The sequence below is a fragment of the Girardinichthys multiradiatus genome, chromosome Y (assembly GCF_021462225.1).
Source record: "Girardinichthys multiradiatus isolate DD_20200921_A chromosome Y, DD_fGirMul_XY1, whole genome shotgun sequence".
NCBI lineage: Eukaryota > Metazoa > Chordata > Actinopteri > Cyprinodontiformes > Goodeidae > Girardinichthys > Girardinichthys multiradiatus.
Window position 1 is genome coordinate 26,905,034 of NC_061818.1, and position 21,759 is coordinate 26,926,792.

At 39.6% G+C, this 21,759-nt stretch overlaps 1 protein-coding gene across 2 annotated transcripts in view; it reads right to left on the reverse strand.

Annotated features, from left to right (window-relative positions):
• Nucleotides 1-781: 781 nt before the first annotated feature.
• Nucleotides 782-21,759, reverse strand: part of LOC124863845 (glucagon receptor-like) — a 28,486-nt gene continuing 7,508 nt past the window's right edge. The window contains exons 8-15 of one of the 2 annotated variants that reach the window (XM_047358362.1): nucleotides 17,145-17,237; nucleotides 11,240-11,399; nucleotides 11,062-11,122; nucleotides 10,571-10,640; nucleotides 6,210-6,298; nucleotides 5,986-6,130; nucleotides 4,612-4,653; nucleotides 782-4,520 (exon numbers count right to left, since the gene is read on the reverse strand). In XM_047358362.1, the coding sequence (XP_047214318.1) occupies nucleotides 4,149-4,520; nucleotides 4,612-4,653; nucleotides 5,986-6,130; nucleotides 6,210-6,298; nucleotides 10,571-10,640; nucleotides 11,062-11,122; nucleotides 11,240-11,399; nucleotides 17,145-17,237 (1,032 nt within the window). In that variant the 3' untranslated portion in view covers nucleotides 782-4,148. The remainder of the gene's footprint in view (nucleotides 4,521-4,611; nucleotides 4,654-5,985; nucleotides 6,131-6,209; nucleotides 6,299-10,570; nucleotides 10,641-11,061; nucleotides 11,123-11,239; nucleotides 11,400-17,144; nucleotides 17,238-21,759) is intronic. The other variant, XM_047358364.1, reaches the window with a different exon arrangement.

The following is a 21,759-nucleotide window of genomic DNA, read 5'->3' on the forward strand; positions in this document are numbered from 1 at the left end:
CCAACTGAAAACCGGGACCAACTCTGGTATGTCACCCATAATGTTGTGTGCATTTCAATATTTTGAGCAAAACTGTGCTCTTACCCTGCTAATTGAACCTTCTCACTCTGCTCTTATTGGTGCAATGTGCAATCAATGAAGACTGGCTCCCAGGCTGGTCCAATTTAGCCATGAAACCTCCCACACTAAAATGACAGGTGTTTCAGTTTCATAGTCCAACCCCTGTATATGCGTACATCTATATGACAGCAAAAAAAAAATATATATATATATATATTTTATTTTTTTTATTTTTTTTTAAGGCTTCAATTGCACATAATAAGCAGAGTTAGACATTTAACTGGACTTGCTGTTTTTGTACATCAAAAACATGTGTCACACCAGTACTTTTGAGTGATAAAAAAACAAAACAGAGTGAGGAGTACATACTGAACTACAATTTTAGTGTACCTTTACATCCTTAGTATTGGTTTTAAAACAGGAATAACCTAAATATTTGCAGTTTGGAATACTGTTGTCAGGTTAGGTTATGACATGACAACAGTCAGGCTTCTTATTGCTGTACATGTGTTAAAACAGATGAATGTGCTTTAGTCAAGCTGTAGAATGTTAGGGAAGAAAAAGTTTAATCTGTCAAAACTATCAATTGCCATGGCTTTTAAACCAGGCACTGAACCAGATGACAGATACTTCATTGTTTGCTAGATCAATATCTTAATCAGTTAAAACACTTCCAGTCACCGAAGCCGCTAGCAAAGAAGTTAGCAATTTAGTCAGCAACTGCTTTCTCATTTCTTTAATGTCTTAAATGTCTACCAATACAAAATACATTGTGAGGTAAATTCATATTTCACATACATTGAATATTATTCTTTCACCACTTGCACGTATATAATACAATATATGACGGACTGTTTACACCTGAATGAAGTCATCTTCCACTGACCTGTTCATACTTTACAGAAACACCATGAAGAGAAGAGTAAAGAAACATATTAATTTGAGCCTTACCAAGAATACATTCAGACAGAACCACTTTGGTCCACAAAAATGGAGGATGACCCAAACCTATGCTTATAAGTCAAATTTCATTAAAATGCTGATTTTACTTTAAAATAAAATTAGCAATGCACTTCTGGTATGCCAAAACCAGTCATTACTCTTTCTATTTGAGTATGAGTATGCAAGCATTTTCCTCCAGCTCTGCAGCACCGGTGTGTGCACCGTGCTCCCAGCTCAATTATTGGATGTCTACTTGCTCTGTGGCAACCCTCAGCAGATGCTGATGGAAAATAGCTTTTGCCTGCAATTTGTTTTCTACCCACTCAATGATAGAAACTGGCTGGGAGCAGAACAATTATCTGACACAACAAAAATGTTGCTGTAGTGCTTGAATTTGCTCTGAGGTCCATCAGGACTTTAAAATCAAAGACAGAGCTTTTTTTCTTCATGCACTATATAGGCATGAGATCTGGGAATGTCTTGTGCTGCTTAATGTCAGAGTGAGACTAATTTGTACCAGCCTTTAACCTCTGTGCTCCGCTGTTTTTCATCAACCCCTTAGCCTTTTGGCTACTGATTTTGTGTCCTCTTAGTGTAATACATCCACAAACCTGGAATAATAAAATCAAGAGTATTCATACCCTGTATAAACACACATTCACAAGAAAGCTAAATACTTTGTATAAACACATATATGTATATAATATTTAGCAATTACCAGTATAAATTAACACTGTGCAAATAGTTATTCATACAAAAATCACGTTAAGTTAGCTCTAGTAGATCTTTTAGGAACTCAAAGTTTGATTAATGCTCTACAGGTGACAACTTATTTACAAGCAAATGTACCGCTAACTTAAGCATCTGAAAGATAACCAGATGAGCTTTGGTCTGCTTTTAGGCTTCTTCAACATATGGTTGCAAGGTAAACACTGTCCATAGAGAAACATGGTGCCAGCACTCTTTAGCACTGTCAGTCCCACATTTTAACAACATTTGATGTCATTTTATGGCATATATGTGTACTAAGAGATTTATTCTTATATTTTATAATTATAGTTCTATGTATATATGCTCGTCCGATGATGTAACACTACAAACACACTCTGTTTCCGAGGTGTTGGCTCATTTTGTGAAACAGTGATCCATTCAGAAATTATTGAAACAAGGCTTCAGTTTTTTATTTTTTGTTTTACATTGAATCGAGTGGTTTATGGATGGCACTCTTGCTATATAGTGTATACAGTGCCTTGCAAAAATAGTCTTAGCCCTTAGGGTTTTTACATTTTGGCATGTTACAACCACAAACTTCAATCTGTTTTATAGTAATTGTATGTGGCTGACCAACAAAAATGATAAATGAGGTTTCTCTTTTATTAAATAAATCTGAAAATTGGGTAATTTTGTTCCCCTTCACTCTGATACCCCTAAATAAAATCCAGTGCAACATTGCTTTAAGAAACATCCATCCATCCATCCATCCATCCATCCATCCATCCATCCATCCATCCATCCATCCATCCATCCAACCATCTTTTAAGTTTTTTCTGTAAAATCTATAAAAAACATTTTAAGGAAAAAGGCAATATTTATTCCAATTTTAAAAGGAAAAAATACGCTTTAAGCTTTAAATCTGGTTAGCTTCTGACTGTTGGACTGAGAGTTGAACACCATGGTAAGATCTAAAGAGCTGTCTGAGGCCCTCGGAAAGTAGATTGTAGGAGCTTTTGAATCTTAAACGGGATTTAAACAGAAATAAGATGACATAGCTGCAAAGCTACCAATACATGGCTGTACACGAAAACCAACCCATGGCAAATGTAGAGGAGCCACGGAGATCCAAAGCCCAGGTGGGAGAAGTTGTCGAAGGGACAACTATTACTTGTTTACTCCACAAATCTGCCATTATTAGATGAGTGGCAAGAAGGAAGTCTTTGTTTAAGTAAAGCAATAAAACTCCAGTTTAAATTTAAATTAGACCAAACGTTTAACCCTACATGTAAAACACTGTCCCTAAAAATACTTCATATGAACCTGAACAGATCATCCACATGGTGAGCCATGGTGGGAGTAGCATAATGCTGTGGGGATGCTTTTCTTTTAGAGGAACAGTGAAGCAGGACAGATTTGATGGAAATAGCAAAGAGAGGCTAGACAAAAGACAATCCTGAAAGAGAGCCATAGAGTAGCTAAAATGTTATGTCGGGGGTAAGAATGCAAAAGCACACCACAATTTTCATAATATTATTTGTAAAAATATGGAAAACCATAAGTCTTTTGTCTTTCACTTATCAATAATGTGCTACTTTCTGTTGGTCCATCACATAAAATCCCAAAAAATTACATTGAAGTTTTTGTTTGGAATGTAACATGTAAAAAAAAAAAGGGCATTATACCTTTGCAACTGTGACCAAAATAAAACTGTAACACTCAGCAATACCTAAACCAAGAAAAGAAATCAAACATTATTCATTTAGTTATTCATGCCTTGATCTCATTTTATGTCTGTGTATAAGCCAGGCAGGACCTGGGGTGAGCAGCTGCCTTTTTCCCATCAACAATAACTCTGTGGTTACCTAACTGTTTGAGGTAAAGTCACATTAACGTTTTTTTATTTCGTTCTCAGTACAGTTTCATTAGTATCAATATGGACAAGATGGCAATATACACATACCAGAGCGGAGCATATTGAGTAAAAAAAGCATTCCCCTTTGTCCTTCTTGTTCTGTGTCATTTGGTCTTGTTTTTTGGGTGCGCAGTCCAATGTTCAGTTTGTTGTACCACAAAACACATATTTGTCATAAAGCAAACACTAAAGCAGAGGCTCATGCCAGGACCCTGTGTGCTTTTGTATTTCTTTTGTAGTCATTTGTGTTTTCTTGAATTTGTTGGTAAAATTGTTCAACAGGCAGCAGCTTCATATGTTAAATTGACAAACATCAAGACAATCATTTTACAAGACTCACAGCACACTGAGCACCCTGGTTTGGATGTGTGCCATACTGCTGTCATATTACAGGGCTGAGAGCTTCTTCCAGTGACACTTATGACTGACGACTGCTGCCACGAGTAAATCAGTCAGCACACCACTCACAGCAGCTCCATCAGAGCTCAAAACCATCTGACTTCTTTTCTAAAGTTCTCTCTCATATCTTACAAAGGTGGCTCTCGACATTCTCTCTCTGAACCTCAAAACATTGCATCTTATCCGACAGGCTGCTATCCTCCACAAGGGTGCAGTTGGTGGTTCCTTCGCTCTGCTGGGAGCTGCAGATGTCCGTCTCCTTGCCGTGGACCATCCCATTGTGGCAGCGAGTCACAAGCCATGTTTGCTCTTCGGGACTGCAGACAGGGCCAGAAGATTTGCCGATGTCCTGAAGGTGGGAAAGCCGAGGGATATGGTTCAGCAGGCTGCCTGTCTTCGTGTTATTGGTATTGCTGTTGGTGTGACGATATTCCTCCTCAATGTTCCTCCCTAGTTTCCAGCGCTTCCACTTCCTCAGGATCTCAGATTGCACCTATGAAAGCACAAAAGAATATGAGATGTTAGAAATGTGATACTATAAAAATCAGAGATTGGGAACATTTAATGTAGATCAGGACACTCACTTCTTTGTTGACAAAACAGTACAAGATCGTCACCAGGAGACCCTGAGAAGTTAACGGATACTGGGTCAGATTTACAGAATCTGTCCAAATGCAAAAACGCTTTTTAAGACCACAGGAATATCTTTTTGCAGATCTTTAATCCACACAAACATGACCGGTAGCGGGAGGCATTAGAAAAGAGGTGTATCAGTTACACATTGTATGTGTTTTTTGTTGCTTTTACATTTTTACACTGTCCTTTACACTTTTAGTGCATTGTATTTTTTTCCCACACCAGTAGTGAGATGAATTCCTGCATTTTGATTGGTTTGGGGACAGCAGAAGCATAATCTCCCCCGGGATGCTGTTTATGTAAGAATCACCATGGCCAAGACCTACAGGTAAGCCTTAAAATCATTCAAGCCTCTGGCAGATTTAGATTTAAAATGGTTATTTAACCAAGAAATTTGTTTCTAACAGGAAATGAACAGCATCTCTCAAAATATAGTAAAACAGTGTAAAAGGATGTTTTCTCTGGTATTGATGATTTATCTTTATGGTAAGCTCCAGGTCTTTAAGATTTGAAAGACTCTTTGTCATCACCGTAATCTTTATCTTCCACCACAGTTTCTCTGTGGGTCGAATGTTGGGACTTTGGCTGGGCCGGTCAAAGGAAATATTACAATTAAAAGTTTACTTTAAACTTAAATATGTCAGGGGTATTCATAATTTATGGTTTAACTGTACTTTTTCTGCATCCTGTATCAGTTGTTTCCGCTCATTCTGTCATTATGTTTCCCCGCAGCACATGCACTCTGATACAGAGCATCAGCAACAAGTGTTCTTGGAGTATGGCAAAGAACAAGCAACAGTGCAAACAGTGGTTTGTGTCAAAACAAGGGAAGACCAAGCTAGGAAGGGTTGATCAGAGGGTACACATTGTAAGGTGAGGTTACAATTTAAGAACACAAAGAAACAAATACACAAGAAAAAAGAAAAAGAAGAGATGAAACTAATATTCCAGTTTTTTTAGGTTAGTTATTTGCTAGTCAGAGTAGTAAATATTATTGCTACCACATCATGCTTCTTTATGCAGCCACATGCATTTGAGAGACATCTGTGTTTTGAGGAAAGTTGCACTTGTCTCAGAAGATCCTCTTTACACAATCTTCCCTTCTGTGCTGTTTGTTTGGCTCATCATCATGGCAGATTTAGTTATTCCAATGCAGTGCCTTCTGACACTGACTTTACACAGGACTTCCCAACTAGGTCAGCAGTTTATTTTATTAAAGAGCATTAATCCTCACTGCTATTACTTCATAAATGATTTGATTAGGAAATGTAAATACAGCTTCATTAATTAGTGTTTTTTTTTTCTTATAATTATGCTCCAACCTGGAAGGAGGAGAGGAAGAGGTCAGCGAAGAGCTTAGCGAGACGTAGATGTAAAGTGTCGTTGGTGGTCTCATCAGGTAAGAAGACAAAGACCATATGATGGATTCCCAGAAGCGGGATCAGTGTTAGAGTTGACTTTGCCAACCTGAGATGCAGAAAGGACAAAAAACTAAGTTGCAAATAAGAAACAAGAGTTAAAAGATAAATTTAACATTTAAACTCACCTGACTTTATAATCTGTGTATCCCATTAAGTGTGCTCGAAGTTTGGAAAAAAGGATCCTGATGATATGTATAAAGATAATGAAGTTGATCTGTGAAAAGACAAAGATATTGGTAATAACTACAAAAAAAATGTATAATCATAATGGAAGTTGAAAAAGAATGTTGCAAAACATCTGCCGCTACATTACACACTTACGACATTGCGCAACACAGATATATTTCAAAATTACAGATATTTTACTATAAGTCACTCTTTTTTTAGAGATATTTACGATTTGTTTGTTGTTTTTCCAATAATTTTAAACTAAACCCTTTTCCTAACTTACAAGTCAATTTGATGTTTACACATAAAGGAGCAAACAATTTTACTGGGCGGAATGACAAACATGTAATTTACCAAAGAGTTTGTGGTTTTCTTTCAGTCAGATGTTGGTTTAAAATATTAAGTCGAGTAAATGTACCGTATGAACTCACAAGCTTTTAGTAAAACAACACGGTTTTGCAATTGTTTGCATTATGTGACTCAATTGACTTTAAAAGTGTTTTACTGAAATTTCCATGCCACCACCCCCAGCAGAAAAGCACACTGCTTTCTGACAAAAGCTAGGCCTTTTAGTCTTTGTGATTCAAGAGGCCCCTAGGGTTGTTATCCGAGTTTCTGTTGTGCAATGATTTATAAATGGAATCTAAACATTGGAGTTAAAATGTTGCTCCTATAATGTTAGCAACATAAGAGACCCTGGGCTTCAACTGAAGATAACGTTTGTGGATGATCCCAGTCTGCCTGATGTAAGCAAGGAAAATGATTACACAACATCCAACTATGCAAAAAGCTCTGTTGTCCAAGTCAAATACAGAGAGAAAACTTCAAGAGAGCAAATGCTTAAGTTTCCTCTAAAAATGTCAAAACATAATCATCAGGAATAGAAATTCCAGATTTTTAACAAATATATGTAACCTTGCTTGAACTCTACTGCCTATTAAAAAATGTGAAGGGAAGAAAAAGCTTTAAATAAAACTAATCTGAAGAATAGATCATTAGTTCATTTTTCTGAAGGTAGACTGATGGCTTGGAAATATTCAGTGCTTTACAAAAGTAGTTCTACATTTTGTCACTTCAATGTATTTTATTGATATTTCATGTGGTAGACAAAAAAAAAATCTGAAAACTGTGATGTGCATTTGTCATTAGCTCCTCTGAGTCAATACTTTGCAAAGCCACATTTTAGCATGTTTTTCTTTACAAAATAGTCAGACTGGATGAGAAGCATCAGTGGACAGCAAGAAAATCTAGAAATCTAAAAATCTTTAAAAAAATTGCCCACAAAAAAACAGAAAGCTTTAGTAAAGTCTCTGCAAAGCTTTTTGAAAGAGACAAGAAGCATCCCAGCCACACAACAATAATCGCCTGCAAACTACTTTCAACAAAGTATCAATCATAGACATTTTTTCTGGTTATGTTACTGTTGTAGCAATTAATTTGGTTTATCAAATTCAAAAAGGAAATAAGCAGGGTAAAAAGTATGCATAATCTGTTTTCAGTCTAAAGAGGTCTATAATCAAATAAAGCATATTAAAACCAGATGTTTTATTTACCCATTGGAAATAAACAAAAATTTTTATGTAGCTTCTAATTGGTTTAAAACCTTCAGAGTTTATGTTGTTTCTATGTACAGTACAGACCAAATGTTTGGACACACCTTCTCATTCAAAGAGTTGTCTTTATTTTCATGACTATGAATATTGTAGCTTCACACTGAAGCCATCAAAACTATGAATTAACACATGTGGAATTATATACTGAACAAAAAAGTGTGAAACAACTGAAAATATGTCTTATATTCTAGGTTCTTCAAAGTAGCCACCTTTTGCTTTGATTACTGCTCCACACACTCTTGGCATTCTGTTGATGAGCTTCAAGAGGTAGTCACCTGAAATGGTTTTCCAACAGTCTTGAAGGAGTTCCCAGAGATGCTTAGCACTTGTTGGCCCTTTTGCCTTCACTCTGCGGTCCAGCTCACCCCAAACCATCTCGATTGGGTTCAGGTCCGGTGACTGTGGAGGCCAGGTCATCTGGCGCAGCACCCCATCACTCTCCTTCTTGGTCAAATAGCCCATACACAGCCTGGAGGTGTGTTTGGGGTCATTGTCCTGTTGAAAAATAAATGATGGTCCAACTAAACGCAAACCGGATGGAATAGCATGCCGCTGCAAGATGATGTGGTAGCCATGCTGGTTCAGTTTGCTTTCAATTTTGAATAAATCTCCAACAGTGTCACCAGCAAAGCACCCCCACATCATCACACCTCCTCCTCCATGCCTCACAGTGGGAACCAGGCATGTAGAGTCCATCTGTTCACCTCTTCTGCGCCGCACAAAGACACGGTGGTTGGAACCAAAGATCTCAAACTTGGACTCATCAGACCAAAGCACAGATTTCCACTGGTCTAATGTCCATTCCTTGTGTTCTTTAGCCCAAACAAGTCTCTTCTGCTTGTTGCCTGTCCTCAGCAGTGGTTTCCTAGCAGCTATTTTACCATGAAGGCCTGATTCACACAGTCTCCTCTTAACAGTTGTTCTAGAGATGTGTCTGCTGCTAGAACTCTGTGTGGCATTGACCTGTTCTCTAATCTGAGCTGCTGTTAACCTGCGATTTCTGAGGCTGGTGACTCGGATGAACTTATCGTCCACAGCAGAGGTGACTCTTGGTCTTCCTTTCCTGGGGCGGTCCTCATGTGAGCCAGTTTCTTTGTAGCGCTTGATGGTTTTTGCGACTGCACTTGGGGATACTTTCAAAGTTTTCCCACTTGTTCGGACTGACTGACCTTCATTTCTTAAAGTAATGATGGCCACTCGTTTTTCTTTACTTAGCTGCTTTTTTCTTTCCATAATACAAATTCTAATAGTCTATTGAGTAGGACTATCAACTGTGTACTGTATCCACCTCCTGCACAACACAACTGATGGTCCCAACCCCATTTATAAGGCTTGAAATCCCACTTATTAAACCTGACAGTGCACACCAATTGAAAACCATTTCAGGTGACTACCTCTTGAAGCTCATCAACAGAATACCAAGAGTGTGCGGAGCAGTAATCAAAGCAAAAGGTGGCTACTTTGAAGAACCTAGAATATAAGACATATTTTCAGTTGTTTCACACTTTTTTGTTCAGTATATAATTCGTAGTTTTGATGCCTTCAGTGTGAAGCTACAATTTTCATAGTCATGAAAATAAAGACAACTCTTTGAATGAGAAGGTGTGTCCAAACTTTTGGTCTGTACTGTACATGTAGATAGAGTTCTTATGGTTTTACCTAGCTCAGTTTGTAGAGCAAACATAGTAACATTTAATAAATAAACATGCTCCAAACTATCTCAGATTCTTGATTCCCAAAGAACAGAAACATAAAAATGCTTATGAAAAAAAGAGCTTCGCTCGAAATTGGGTATCTAGTTAGCACACAAACAGTCTTAAACAGCAGCTCCTGTTTAATATGACTCTTTCACATCAGCTGGCATGTTTAAAAGAGACACCAGGCTTTTCTCTGACGAAAATATCTTTGGATGTGACCTTCAATGTGTTCATTTTGGGGGATCCTGAACAAGGAAAGTGTGCTGTATTTAATTTGGACACATGAATTTAATAATTTCAGAGCAGTATGGAAGCTTAAATATTTATAAAACAGCATAACATTGTCTGGTTATTAAATGTTTAAAATGTGACCTGAATGAGCTGTTGTCATAATAAATAATGTATGTTTAGGATTTATTTACTATTTAAGGTAAGTTAAAATATTTTCTTAAATAAATCGCCTATGTTCAAAGTGTTTTAGATTTTTCTGCTCTGAGGTTGAGCTTGACAAAAATAAAAACTGGTGGGATCATGATAATGAGGGAAACTCCGGAATGAGGACCAGCCCCGCCATTCCTACAAACAATCCAAACACAGGAATTCCTGCAGGATCCAAGACACTTAACACTGCAATTAATGCATGGAAAATACCAGGATGTCTGGATGCATGACCAATCAGAGCAACATAAACTCTCGGAACTCACCTTTGCAGAGCACACATGATCTGTGCTGCTGGACAAAATACATTATAATTGTTTTTATTTGACCCAGAATCTTACGAGGACTAGCATACTTCCCAGACGTTAGATCTGAAACACAGCCAGCCTTTCAGCCTTCATAAATAAAGGAGCTGTTTTTAATATTGCATAATGTAAAATTTGACAAAAACATAGTGCAGTCAAGTGGAAATACAAGATGCCAGATGTGCATGTGGAATTTTTTGGGGATTAAATATGTGCTAAATTTGACCAAAAAAAAGAAATAAAAAATGGTTGTTATGGAAATTACCACAACGGCAAGCAGTATTGGTGCTCGGATTATCCACCAGATATTCATGTCGGTATTCATCTCCCAGCACCTGAAAATATAAATGCATTGAAGAAAACCAACGCTTGTAGTTGCAGCAAAACAACATTTCTTGCTATGTGCAAGACATTTCTTATATGCCTTGGGACACTTGCTCTATAATTTATAGTTTTGTTTTTGTTGCAGATGCTTCTTGTGTTGGCCGATAAGATATTTTCCCATCATTCACAAAGTGTGGCTTTAAAATTCCTGTCCCTCCTTTTACCACTAAGGAGCATGCAAGAGGGTGTTTACTATTAAAATATTTGTGACATTTTAATGTTTTAACTCCTGACCATTAGATAATTTAATTTAGTCTCAGAGCAATAATAAGCAACTGTGCATTACACCGCCTTTGGAAAATATTTAGTTAACATGGTTACATAAAAATATTGCTTTTGCAATTAATAGTAAAGGAAGGAAAAAACACTTACTCTGTATTTTCATATATATATTTAGAGATTGCCCATGGGACAAGGAATATTAATGGTGTACCTGTAAAAAAAAGTATGAATTATTTTTACATTTTTGCCTTTATTTACTTGTGTTCATATACTGGACTTGCAGAAATTCATAGTGACACACCCACAGATACAGAACAGGCCAGCTCACCCCAGCCGATGCACAGGTAGATTTTGAAGTAGTTTCTCTCTGTGAACACTGTAATGACCAGAAGGTTGTGGAGATAGATGCCTTCCACCAGCAGCCAGTAGCTGTTGGCCATGACACTGTACTGCATCATCACCAAGGCGATGCGACAGTTAATTGTTGTCTGCAAGAAAGCAGGGACAAACAATCTCAAAAAACTACAAATGCATTTTCAGCTGAACATGGTAGGAAAGTATGGTGCAAGTGCTTACAACTTCCAGTGGTGTCTCAAGTACTTGAGGTCTAGAGTTAGGTTCATGTTTGTGACATCATTATTTTCAGGAGTGGCCTATTGACTAGTCACACAAAAAGCCAATAAATTAAACCATTCACAGTGATAATGGCTTATAATTTTTCTTTGGAAACCTAAAAAATACTGGGCTTGCAAAGCTTCAAATTATTAAACAAGCGAATGTAAAAAATATTTTAGGCCCCTCAAAACCAGCGATAACTCTTGAAAAGGCAAGTAGTCCTGGCGGTGGCTTTTGGGATGTCCAGAAATGTCTCACTTTTGAGACAGAACTCACTGTGTTATGATTATTATGTTGGAGACACAAAATAAAGCGTTTTTCATCTGCTGCAGATGGGATCTCCTTCTGGCAACTGGATTTGGCTTTGTGCTCAAGGCAATCAGATTGCACAAAAGCAATAACTTTCAGGAGTCAGCTGTGTCACACAGCATTGCACACAATAATAGTATTGTCTTTCTTTTGTAAATAATTAGCTGCTATTACTGTCTTAGAGCTATTAACTTTTGACTTTTTCATGACATATGTGATAAACTTGCACATCTGTGAAACTCTCTGGTTGTGGAATCTTGGAAATTGTCTAAATTTATACTCTCTGCAGCTCAATTCTCCCATCAGCTAAAAATCCAATCCTGATAAGTTGCCACAGGGGTCCATTTCAAATGAGAGAATTAAGACCGAACCTCAGAGTTAAGCTTCCATCCAAGTGAGGATCACCAACCAAATCACCAGGACCTGGCTGGTCTTTAAGGCTGCGGCCAAGCTAAATGTTTATTTTGCATCTTAAGCTATCATATGTTAATCTAATTTTTGACTGAAGTACCTGAAAAACGCTTTATTTTGTGTCTCCAACATAATAATCATAACACAGTGAGTTCGGTCTCAAAGGTGAGACATTTCTGGACATCCCAAAAGCCACCGCCAGGACTACTTGCCTTTTCAAGAGTTATTGCTGGTTTTGAGGGGCCTAAAATATTTTTTACATTCGCTTGTTTAATAATTTGAAGCTTTGCAAGCCCAGTATTTTTTAGGTTTCCAAAGAAAAATTATAAGCCATTATCACTGTGAATGGTTTAATTTATTGGCTTTTTGTGTGACTAGTCAATAGGCCACTCCTGAAAATAATGATGTCGCAAACATGAACCTAACTCTAGACCTCAAGTACTTGAGACACCACTGAAAGTTGTAAGCACTTGCACCATACTTTAATCTGTCAGGATCTGGGTTGTGTTTGTGGTTTTTTTGTGCTTGCTTCATGTGTTCATTTTCAGACAGTGCTGGAGCTCTCTGGAGTGCCGGGTGACAGGTGCGACTTATTCCACTGATTACTCTGAGGAGTACATAAGCAGGAGGCTGCCAGCACATCAATGCCAGAGTGTTTTGCCACCAGTGGTACAAGCTCAAGCCAAGCACTAAGTTTATGCTTCGTTCTTCGACCTCGTGTAACTTTGTCTTTGCTCCTTTTCCAGATTTAGAAAACCTAAACTCTGGATCTATGTCAACGTGTACTGACTACGTTTTCGGAAATTACTCTGGATAATCAAGCCTATCTATGATCAAGCCTGTGGATTTCATATCCTATCTCCTGTCTTCGTTTGGATTCACATCAAGCTGGCAGTTTCCTGCTCCCGTCGTCTCCTGGACGAAACCGTAAGCGTAACCTGCCCACCCTCAAACGTAAAAACCTGCACACCGAACTCATTCCTGTCCACTCTGAGCTCACACTGAACAGCACCTAAGGAACCTCCTACAGACTCACCTTCGTCTAACCTGGATCTTGAATCTCTCTACCCCTGGCGACCTGACCACAGCTACTTAGTAAGCAGAACTATTGATCATATTAGTGTATTGTTCTTAGTTTCATTAACTTTTCCATTCCCTGTTCTCACTCGTTCTCTTCCCCTTTTTCCATACAGTTGGAGTTTCGACCATTACATTCCTGATTATCTTCCTTTAAATAAACAACCTTTTAGTGATTTTGTTCTTCGGAGTGTTTCTCTGTATGTGGGTGAGATCTATTGCAAAAACAATGACAGAACACTCTGGCCAACAAGACCCAGCAGAGGCACTCCGTAGAACTCTCTCTGAACATGCTAACCAAATCCACTTTCATGATTCATCTCTCCGTTCCCTTTCAGAGCAACAATGCCATACAAATCAACAGCTAGAACAGATTGCCTCCATGTTACAACAAACCTTAGGTACTCAGTCCACCACACCTGCAGATGGCGCTACTGCATCACCGGTATCCCAACAACTACCTCACTCTCGTGAAGTCACTTCCCCTAATCCGGATAAGTTCTCGGGTGAGGTAGGCAATTGTGGGGGATTTTTGCTTCATTGTTCTTTGGTTTTCAACCGATCACCCCGCTCTTTTCCCCATGATGACATTAAAATTTCTTATATTATTGGATTACTGACTGGCAAAGCTTTACAGTGGGCTGCAGCCCGGTTTCCTGATTGCAGGGAATTTGGTTGTACTTTTGATGATTTTGTTAAAAAGTTTAAGAAGACTATTTCCCCTGTATTAGACAAGTCTAGTGCTGGCCGACAGTTGAGAGCATTAAAGCAACGTCCCCGACCCATTACAGAGTTTTCTATCGAATTTTGTACGTTAGCAGCCACTTCAGGCTGGAATAATGAAGCTCTAAAAACTACCTTTTTGCACGCTTTAGATGATTCACTAAAGGATGAACTTACTATGATTGATGAACCTCCTACCTTAGATGAGGTTATTTCTTTAGCAACCCGAGTTGACAACAAAATAAGAGAGAGGAGAGCCAGAGCAGAAAGGACAAATGACAACTCCCAGCTAAAGAGTAATTTTCCACCCATTGTCAAGGATCTACCTCAGCAAACAGTTTGTGAACCCGAGCCCATGCTGGTGGGATGTACCCGTCTCTCTATTGAGGAGAGACAGAAATGCCGAGTGTCCAAACAGTGTTTTTACTGTGGTTCTTCAGATCATTTCGTAGCAACTTGTCCTGTCTGCCCCGGGCCGTTAAAAGACAGGTTCCACCGGCTTTGAAGGGGGGGTTGGTGGACCACGCTCAGATTTGTAAAGCCCCCAGATTCAGCTTACCTGCTACTCTCATAGTGGATCAGCATACTATGACCTTATCTGCACTTATAGATTCTGGCTGTGAACAGAACCTTATAGATTTAGAGTTGGTAAACAAGGCAGGTATAGAAGTGGAACTACTCGAATCCCCACGTTGAGTCCTAGCTCTAGACGGTAAGAGATTACAGCAGATAACTCAACAAACCAAACCAGTTGAACTTTTATTATCAGGCAATCATAGAGAGAAGACATCTTTTTTTGTGTTTCCAGTGTCTCAAGGCTCACTAGTTTTAGGTTTTCCCTGGTTGCAGCAACATAATCCGCATTTAGACTAGTCTAAGTGTCGCATTGAGTCCTGGTCCACTAATTGCCATTCATCTTGTCTCCAGTTTGCTTTTTCCCCTACTCTACCTCAGCAGGCAAACAAGGAGGACGAGGTAATTGATCTGACTCATGTGCCCCTTGAATAACATGACCTTAAGGGAGTTTTCAATAAAAGTATGTCCCTATCCTTACCACCTCACAGACCCTATGATTGCGCAATAAACCTTCTTCCCTGTGCACCTCTGCCCTCTAGCAGACTCTATAACATCTCTCGTCCTGAACAGAAATCTATGGAAGATTATATAAATGACTCTGTCTGCAGGAATTATTTGGCCTTCCTCCTCACCACTTGGGGCGGGTTTTTTCTTTGTGGGGAAGAAGGACGGTTCATTACATCCCTGCATTGATGATAGGGGCTTAAATCAAATCACTGTTAAAAATAAAAACCCACTTCCCCTCATCATTTCCGCTTTCGAACCCGTTTATGGTGCCACCGTTTTCTCCAAATTAGATATCTGTAATGCTTACCATTTGGTCAGGATCTGCCAGGGGGATGATTGGGTGACGGCTTTCAAGGCGCCGTTGGGCCATTTGAATATTTGGTCATGCCCTTTGGATTATACAATGCTCCTGCTGTATTTCAAGCCTTAGTTAATAGCGTTCTCAGAGATTTTTTGAAAATTTTTGTTTTCGTATACTTGGATGACATTCTGATTTACTCCAAGGACATACAGGAGCATCGCAAACACGTTCGCCAAGTTCTTCAACGCCTTCTGGAGAATCACCTGTTCGTAAAAGCCGAAAAGTGTGAGTTTCACCAATCTTCAATCACTTTCTTGGGCTACATCCTTGAGGGTGGACAGGTACGTTCAGATCCAGAGAAGATAAGAGCTGTACTGGAGTGGCCGGTGCCTGACTCACGAAAATCAATGGAGTGTTTTCTAGGATTTGCTAACTTTTACAGACGTTTCACTAAAGACTATAGTCTCGTTGCTGCACCTCTGACTGATCTGACTTCCTCCAAGATATCCTTCTCCTGGTCATCCGAAGGAGAGGTTCTCTCAAGCCCCCATCTCGGTCCATCCAGATCCCTCAAGATAGTTCATCCTGGAAGTCAACGCCTCTGACATTGGAGTCGGAGTGGTGCTATCGCAAAACTCAGAAGATGGGAGACTTCATCCTTGTGCTTTCTTTTCTCGCAGGCTCACTAATACTGAGAAGAACTATGACGTTTTTGACAGAGAGCTGCTGGGGATCAAATTGGCCCTTGAAGAGTGGCGTCACTGGCTTGAGGGGGTGGAGCATCCCATCCAAGTCTGGACTGATCACAAGAACTTGGCCTACCTACAGTCAGCTAAAAGACTTAACCCACATCAGTCTCACTGGTCCTTATTTTTCTCTCGTTTCGATTTATGCATTTCTTTCAGACCCAGACCAAAGAATGCTAAGCCGGATGCCCTCTCCAGACAGTTTGCCACAGACGATTCGGTGAAGGAACTTGCGCCCATCCTACCACCCAGTTGGACGGTTGGCGCACTCAGATGGGAGATTGAGGATACTGTACCAAAGGCTCAACAACAGGAACCTGACCCTGGCAATGGACTACCTAACCACATCTATGTCCCATCCACAGTACGATCCCGAATAATCAATTGGTTACACACAGCAACATTTTCTGCCCGTCCAGGTGTTAGTAGAACTATTGCATTAGTTCAAAGAAGGTTTTGGTGGCCATCTTTACACAAAGATGTGAAGGAGTTTGTTCAGTCCTGTGCTACTTGTGCCAGAAATAAGTCTTGTAACCAGTCTCCTGCTTGTCTTCTTCAACCTCTCAGCATCCCAAGTCAAACCTGGTCTCACATAGCTTTGGATTTTGTTACTGGACTTTCCCTCTCCTCAGGTACAACAACAGTTCTCACTATTGCGGACTGCTTTTCTAAAGCATGTCATCTCATTCCCCTCAAAAAACGTCCGTCAGCCCTTCAAACCGCTAAACTCCTCATGAAACATGTTTTTCGTCTCCATGGAATTCCGCAGGACATCTTATCAGACCGAGGTCCACAGTTCATCTCGCAGATTTGGAAACAGTTTCGTGTAGCTCTCGGAGCTAAGGTTTCATTAACTCCAGGTTGCCACCCTCAGTCTAATGGTCAGACCGAAAGATTAAATCAGCAGCTGGAATCTACCCTACGATGTCTCACGTCCACTAACCCCTCTGACTGGTGCTCATACCTACCTTGGATTGAGTATGCCTTAAATTCACACATTTCTTCTGCCACTGGACGTTCACCTTTTGAGGCCTCCCTTGGTTATCAGCCACCCCTGTTTGCTGTGGACAAAAAAGATATCACTTTGTCATCTGTCCACCAACATATCCGCCACTGCAAGACTATTTGGAATTCCACTGTCCAGAGTTTACATCGCACTGCTGATCAGAACAAGCGTTTTGCTGATCGTAAACACAGACCTGCACCTGAATACCAGCCTGGACAGAAGGTATGGTTGTCTGCACGAGATGTACCCCTTAAGTCTATGTCACGTAAGCTTTCACCTCGTTTCATCGGTCCCTATGAGATTGAGACTATTATTAGTCTGTCTGCTGTCGTCTCCATTTACCTGCAAGTCTTCGCATCCATCCTACATTTCATGTATCCCAGATTAAGCCAGTGGTCTCAAGTGACTCAACCATTACGTTCCTGTTTATCCTCCTTTAAATAAACAACCTTTTACTGATTTTGTTCTTTGGAGTGTTTCTCTGTATGTGGGTCAGATCTATTGCAAAAACAATGACATAATCTTTGTACATTGCAACATACAGGGTTACAATAGCTACTTTAGCATTTTGAGTCTTAAACACATTTCCAAAAATGATGCCATGAGGAACCTTTTGGACAAGACAAGGATAATTGTTTTGGATAAACTATTTTATGTGGACATGGTCTAAAACGCTTGAAGTTAATGTGCCTAAAAGAAACATGTGTGGGTAACTGTCTCTAGCCCAGGGGCCTCTAACATCCTAAATCCAAGCAGCTTCTGAGCGAATCACGGGAGAATCACTGTTTTAGCTGAAGCGACTGTCCCTCTAACCGAAAGTATGACTGAGGTAGAAGGACCATGCAGGTAGAAGGAACACGAATTGTTCTGAGAAAATAAACAGCTTCATCAGACCTGCGGTACAGACAATATTTCCCTGTTCTGGCCCAGTTTGATGCATGTCCTGGCAGTTTCTGAAACTTTGAGTTCTTTAAATCTTCTCCCATTTTCCATTCTTAACTCTCCTCTAATGCCCCTTTTCCATGTGATCTACTTTGGGTCTACTTTGGTCTGAGCTTAAAATTTGTTGTTTGTTTAGTGTGTCCTAATCCATATTGGACTCTGGTTCTTCTTTTGTGTTTTGATTTGCATCATAAGTTTCTACATAGTATTTAGAGTTCTGGTTTTTGGTGTAGTATACCCTCATACATCTACTCTTAATTAATGATTAATTACTCCTTTAATTTGCCATTCTTGATTTATGTTCTCTGTTTATATTTTTTTTCCGTGTACCTGGGGTTTTGATCCTATGTATATTGTTATTTTTGTAGATCTCAGCAGCCTGGTTCTTTTTGTGCAAAACTTCCTGTTTTTCTTGTTAAACCTATGTTCTGACCTTTACGTCATGTGATTTCATTCCTGAGTCTGAGCTCTCCCTCTGTCAGGATGTTACATTTTGGACTTTGTGTTTTGTTTTGTTTACTGTTTACTAGAGGTTTCTTGTTTATGGTTTTGTGTTTGTGTTTTCAGTTTTTTCCTACAGTTCTAGTTTTCTTCTGCCTCCCAGTGTGTTCTCCTCTCACCCTTTGTTCCCTTGGCGTTGTTTCCTGTTCTTAGAATGGTTTCATTATTATTAATGTTATTAGTTCTCCGGTCCCCTTTAGCCTTGCTCCTCTATTTTATCTTTGTTCTCTATTTCCTCCTTTATAGGTTAGCTTTAGTTATTGTTTACTTTTATTCTAGTCCTCGTTTCCTCTGCTTCATCCTCAGTTTTGGTTCAGTCTGTGTTTGTTTAGGTTTGTTTACTTTTTAGTCAGGGTTCCCTTTTGGTTCCTATTTTGTTAAGTGTTTAGGCCTTAGGTTGTTGTGTTCCCTCAGGGTTCTCAGTTTCCTTTAGTTCATGTTTATTCTTGATTCTTATGTTTTATTTATCTTTGTTTATAGTTTTGTTTTAGGTCTGCTTGGTGTCTTGTTAATTACTTGTATTAGGTTCACCTGTTCCCTCTGCCTTCCTGCCTCCTTGCCTCACCTGTCCTTAGTTCCTTTGATTACCTGCCTTTGTTCTCTCTCTGTATATTAGTTGGTTTGTTTCATTATGTTTTGTGGGTTCCTTGCGTTACAACTTGACCCTCTACCCTCGTCCCTGCCATGAGTCTCCATGTTCCTGCAGTGTCTGTGATGTAAGTGTTTGGATCTCGACCCTGTTCAGTACCTGCAGTGTTTTTGTTATGTTTTTGACCTTTTTGAATAAAGCTGAAAGACTGCTTTGAAATGCGCTTTGGTCCAACCCAAGACCCCACATTGACACCCTCTCTCTCCTTTGTTGGATTCTCCTATAACAACCTTGTTGTCAACATGTCTAATGCTTTTTAGCTATTTATTAAACTCACCTAAAGATGAGATTACCTGCCTCCAGTGTGCATTTCCGAGGTCAATAAAGACAAAATATGATATTATAGGGTTTGCTTTGTTCATTAGTTTCCTAGCCTTTACATTCTCTATTTTAGTCCTTTAGTACTTAATTGTACCATTATTACGTACTAATAAACATTGATTGTTAATTATTTTTAAAAAGTAGCATAAATAACGACCATCTAATTTTCTTGCTTTATGAGTACAGTTCTTAACTCTGTTCAAAGGTGGTTGATAGCCAGTGACAGGGTATTTTCTTTTAAAATTAGAGACACTCAATATACAGGTCCTTCTCAAAATATTAGCATATTGTGATAAAGTTCATTATTTTCCATAATGTCATGATGAAAATTTAACATTCATATATTTTAGATTCATTGCACGCTAATTGAAATATTTCAGGTCTTTTATTGTCTTAATACGGATGATTTTGGCATACAGCTCATGAAAACCCAAAATTCCTATCTCACAAAATTAGCATATCATTAAAAGGGTCTCTAAACGAGCTATGAACTTAATCATCTGAATCAACGAGTTAACTCTAAACACCTGCAAAAGATTTCTGAGGCCTTTAAAACTCCCAGCCTGGTTCATCACTCAAAACAGAAGAGGGTAAGACACAGAAAGAAATTTGTGAACGAATAGGCTGTTCCCAGAGTGCTGTATCAAGGCACCTCAGTGGGAAGTCTGTGGGAAGGAAAAAGTGTGGCAGAAAACGCTGCACAATGAGAAGAGGTGACCGGACCCTGAGGAAGATTGTGGAGAAGGGCCTATTCCAGACCTTGGGGGACCTGCGGAAGCAGTGGACTGAGTCTGGAGTAGAAACATCCAGAGCCACCGTGCACAGGCGTGTGCAGGAAATGGGCTACAGGTGCCGCATTCCCCAGGTCAAGCCACTTTTGAACCAGAAACAGCGGCAGAAGCGCCTGACCTGGGCTACAGAGAAGCAGCACTGGACTGTTGCTCAGTGGTCCAAAGTACTTTTTCGGATGAAAGCAAATTCTGCATGTCATTCGGAAATCAAGGTGCCAGAGTCTGGAGGAAGACTGGGGAGAAGGAAATGCCAAAATGCCAGACGTCTAGTGTCAAGTACCCACAGTCAGTGATGGTCCGGGTGCCGTGTCAGCTGCTGGTGTTGGTCCACTGTGTTTTATCAAGGGCAGGGTCAATGCAGCTAGCTATCAGGAGATTTTGGAGCACTTCATGCTTCCATCTGCTGAAAAGCTTTATGGAGATGAAGATTTCATTTTTCAGCAGGACCTGGCTCCTGCTCACAGTGCCAAAACCACTGGTAAATGGTTTACTGACCATGGTATCACTGTGCTCAATTGGCCTGTCAACTCTCCTGACCTGAACCCCATAGAGAATCTGTGGGATATTGTGAAGAGAACGTTGAGAGACTCAAGACCCAACACTCTGGATGAGCTAAAGGCCGCTATCGAAGCATCCTGGGCCTCCATAAGACCTCAGCACTGCCACAGGCTGATTGCCTCCATGCCACGCCGCATTGAAGCAGTCATTTCTGCAAAAGAATTCTCGACCAAGTATTGAGTGCATAACTGTACATGATTATTTGAAGGTTGACGTTTTTTGTATTAAAAACACTTTTCTTTTATTGGTCGGATGAAATATGCTAATTTTGTGAGATAGGAATTTTGGGTTTTCATGAGCTGTATGCCAAAATCATCCATATTAAGACAATAAAAGACCTGAAATATTTCAGTTAGTGTGCAATGAATCTAAATATATGAATGTTACATTTTCATCATGACATTATGGAAAATAATGAACTTTATCACAATATGCTAATATTTTGAGAAGGACCTGTACAGGGGTTGGACAATGAAACTGAAACACCTGTCATTTTAGTGTGGGAGGTTTCATGGCTAAATTGGACCAGCCTGGTAGCCAGTCTTCATTGATTGCACATTGCACCAGTAAGAGCAGAGTGTGAAAGTTCAATTAGCAGGGTAAGAGCACAGTTTTGCTCAAAATATTGAAATGCACACAACATTATGGGTGACATACCAGAGTTCAAAAGAGGACAAATTGTTGGTGCACGTCTTGCTGGCGCATCTGTGACCAAGACAGCAAGTCTTTGTGATGTATCAAGAGTCACGGTATCCAGGGTAATGTCAGCATACCACCAAGAAGGACGAACCACATCCAACAGGATTAACTGTGGA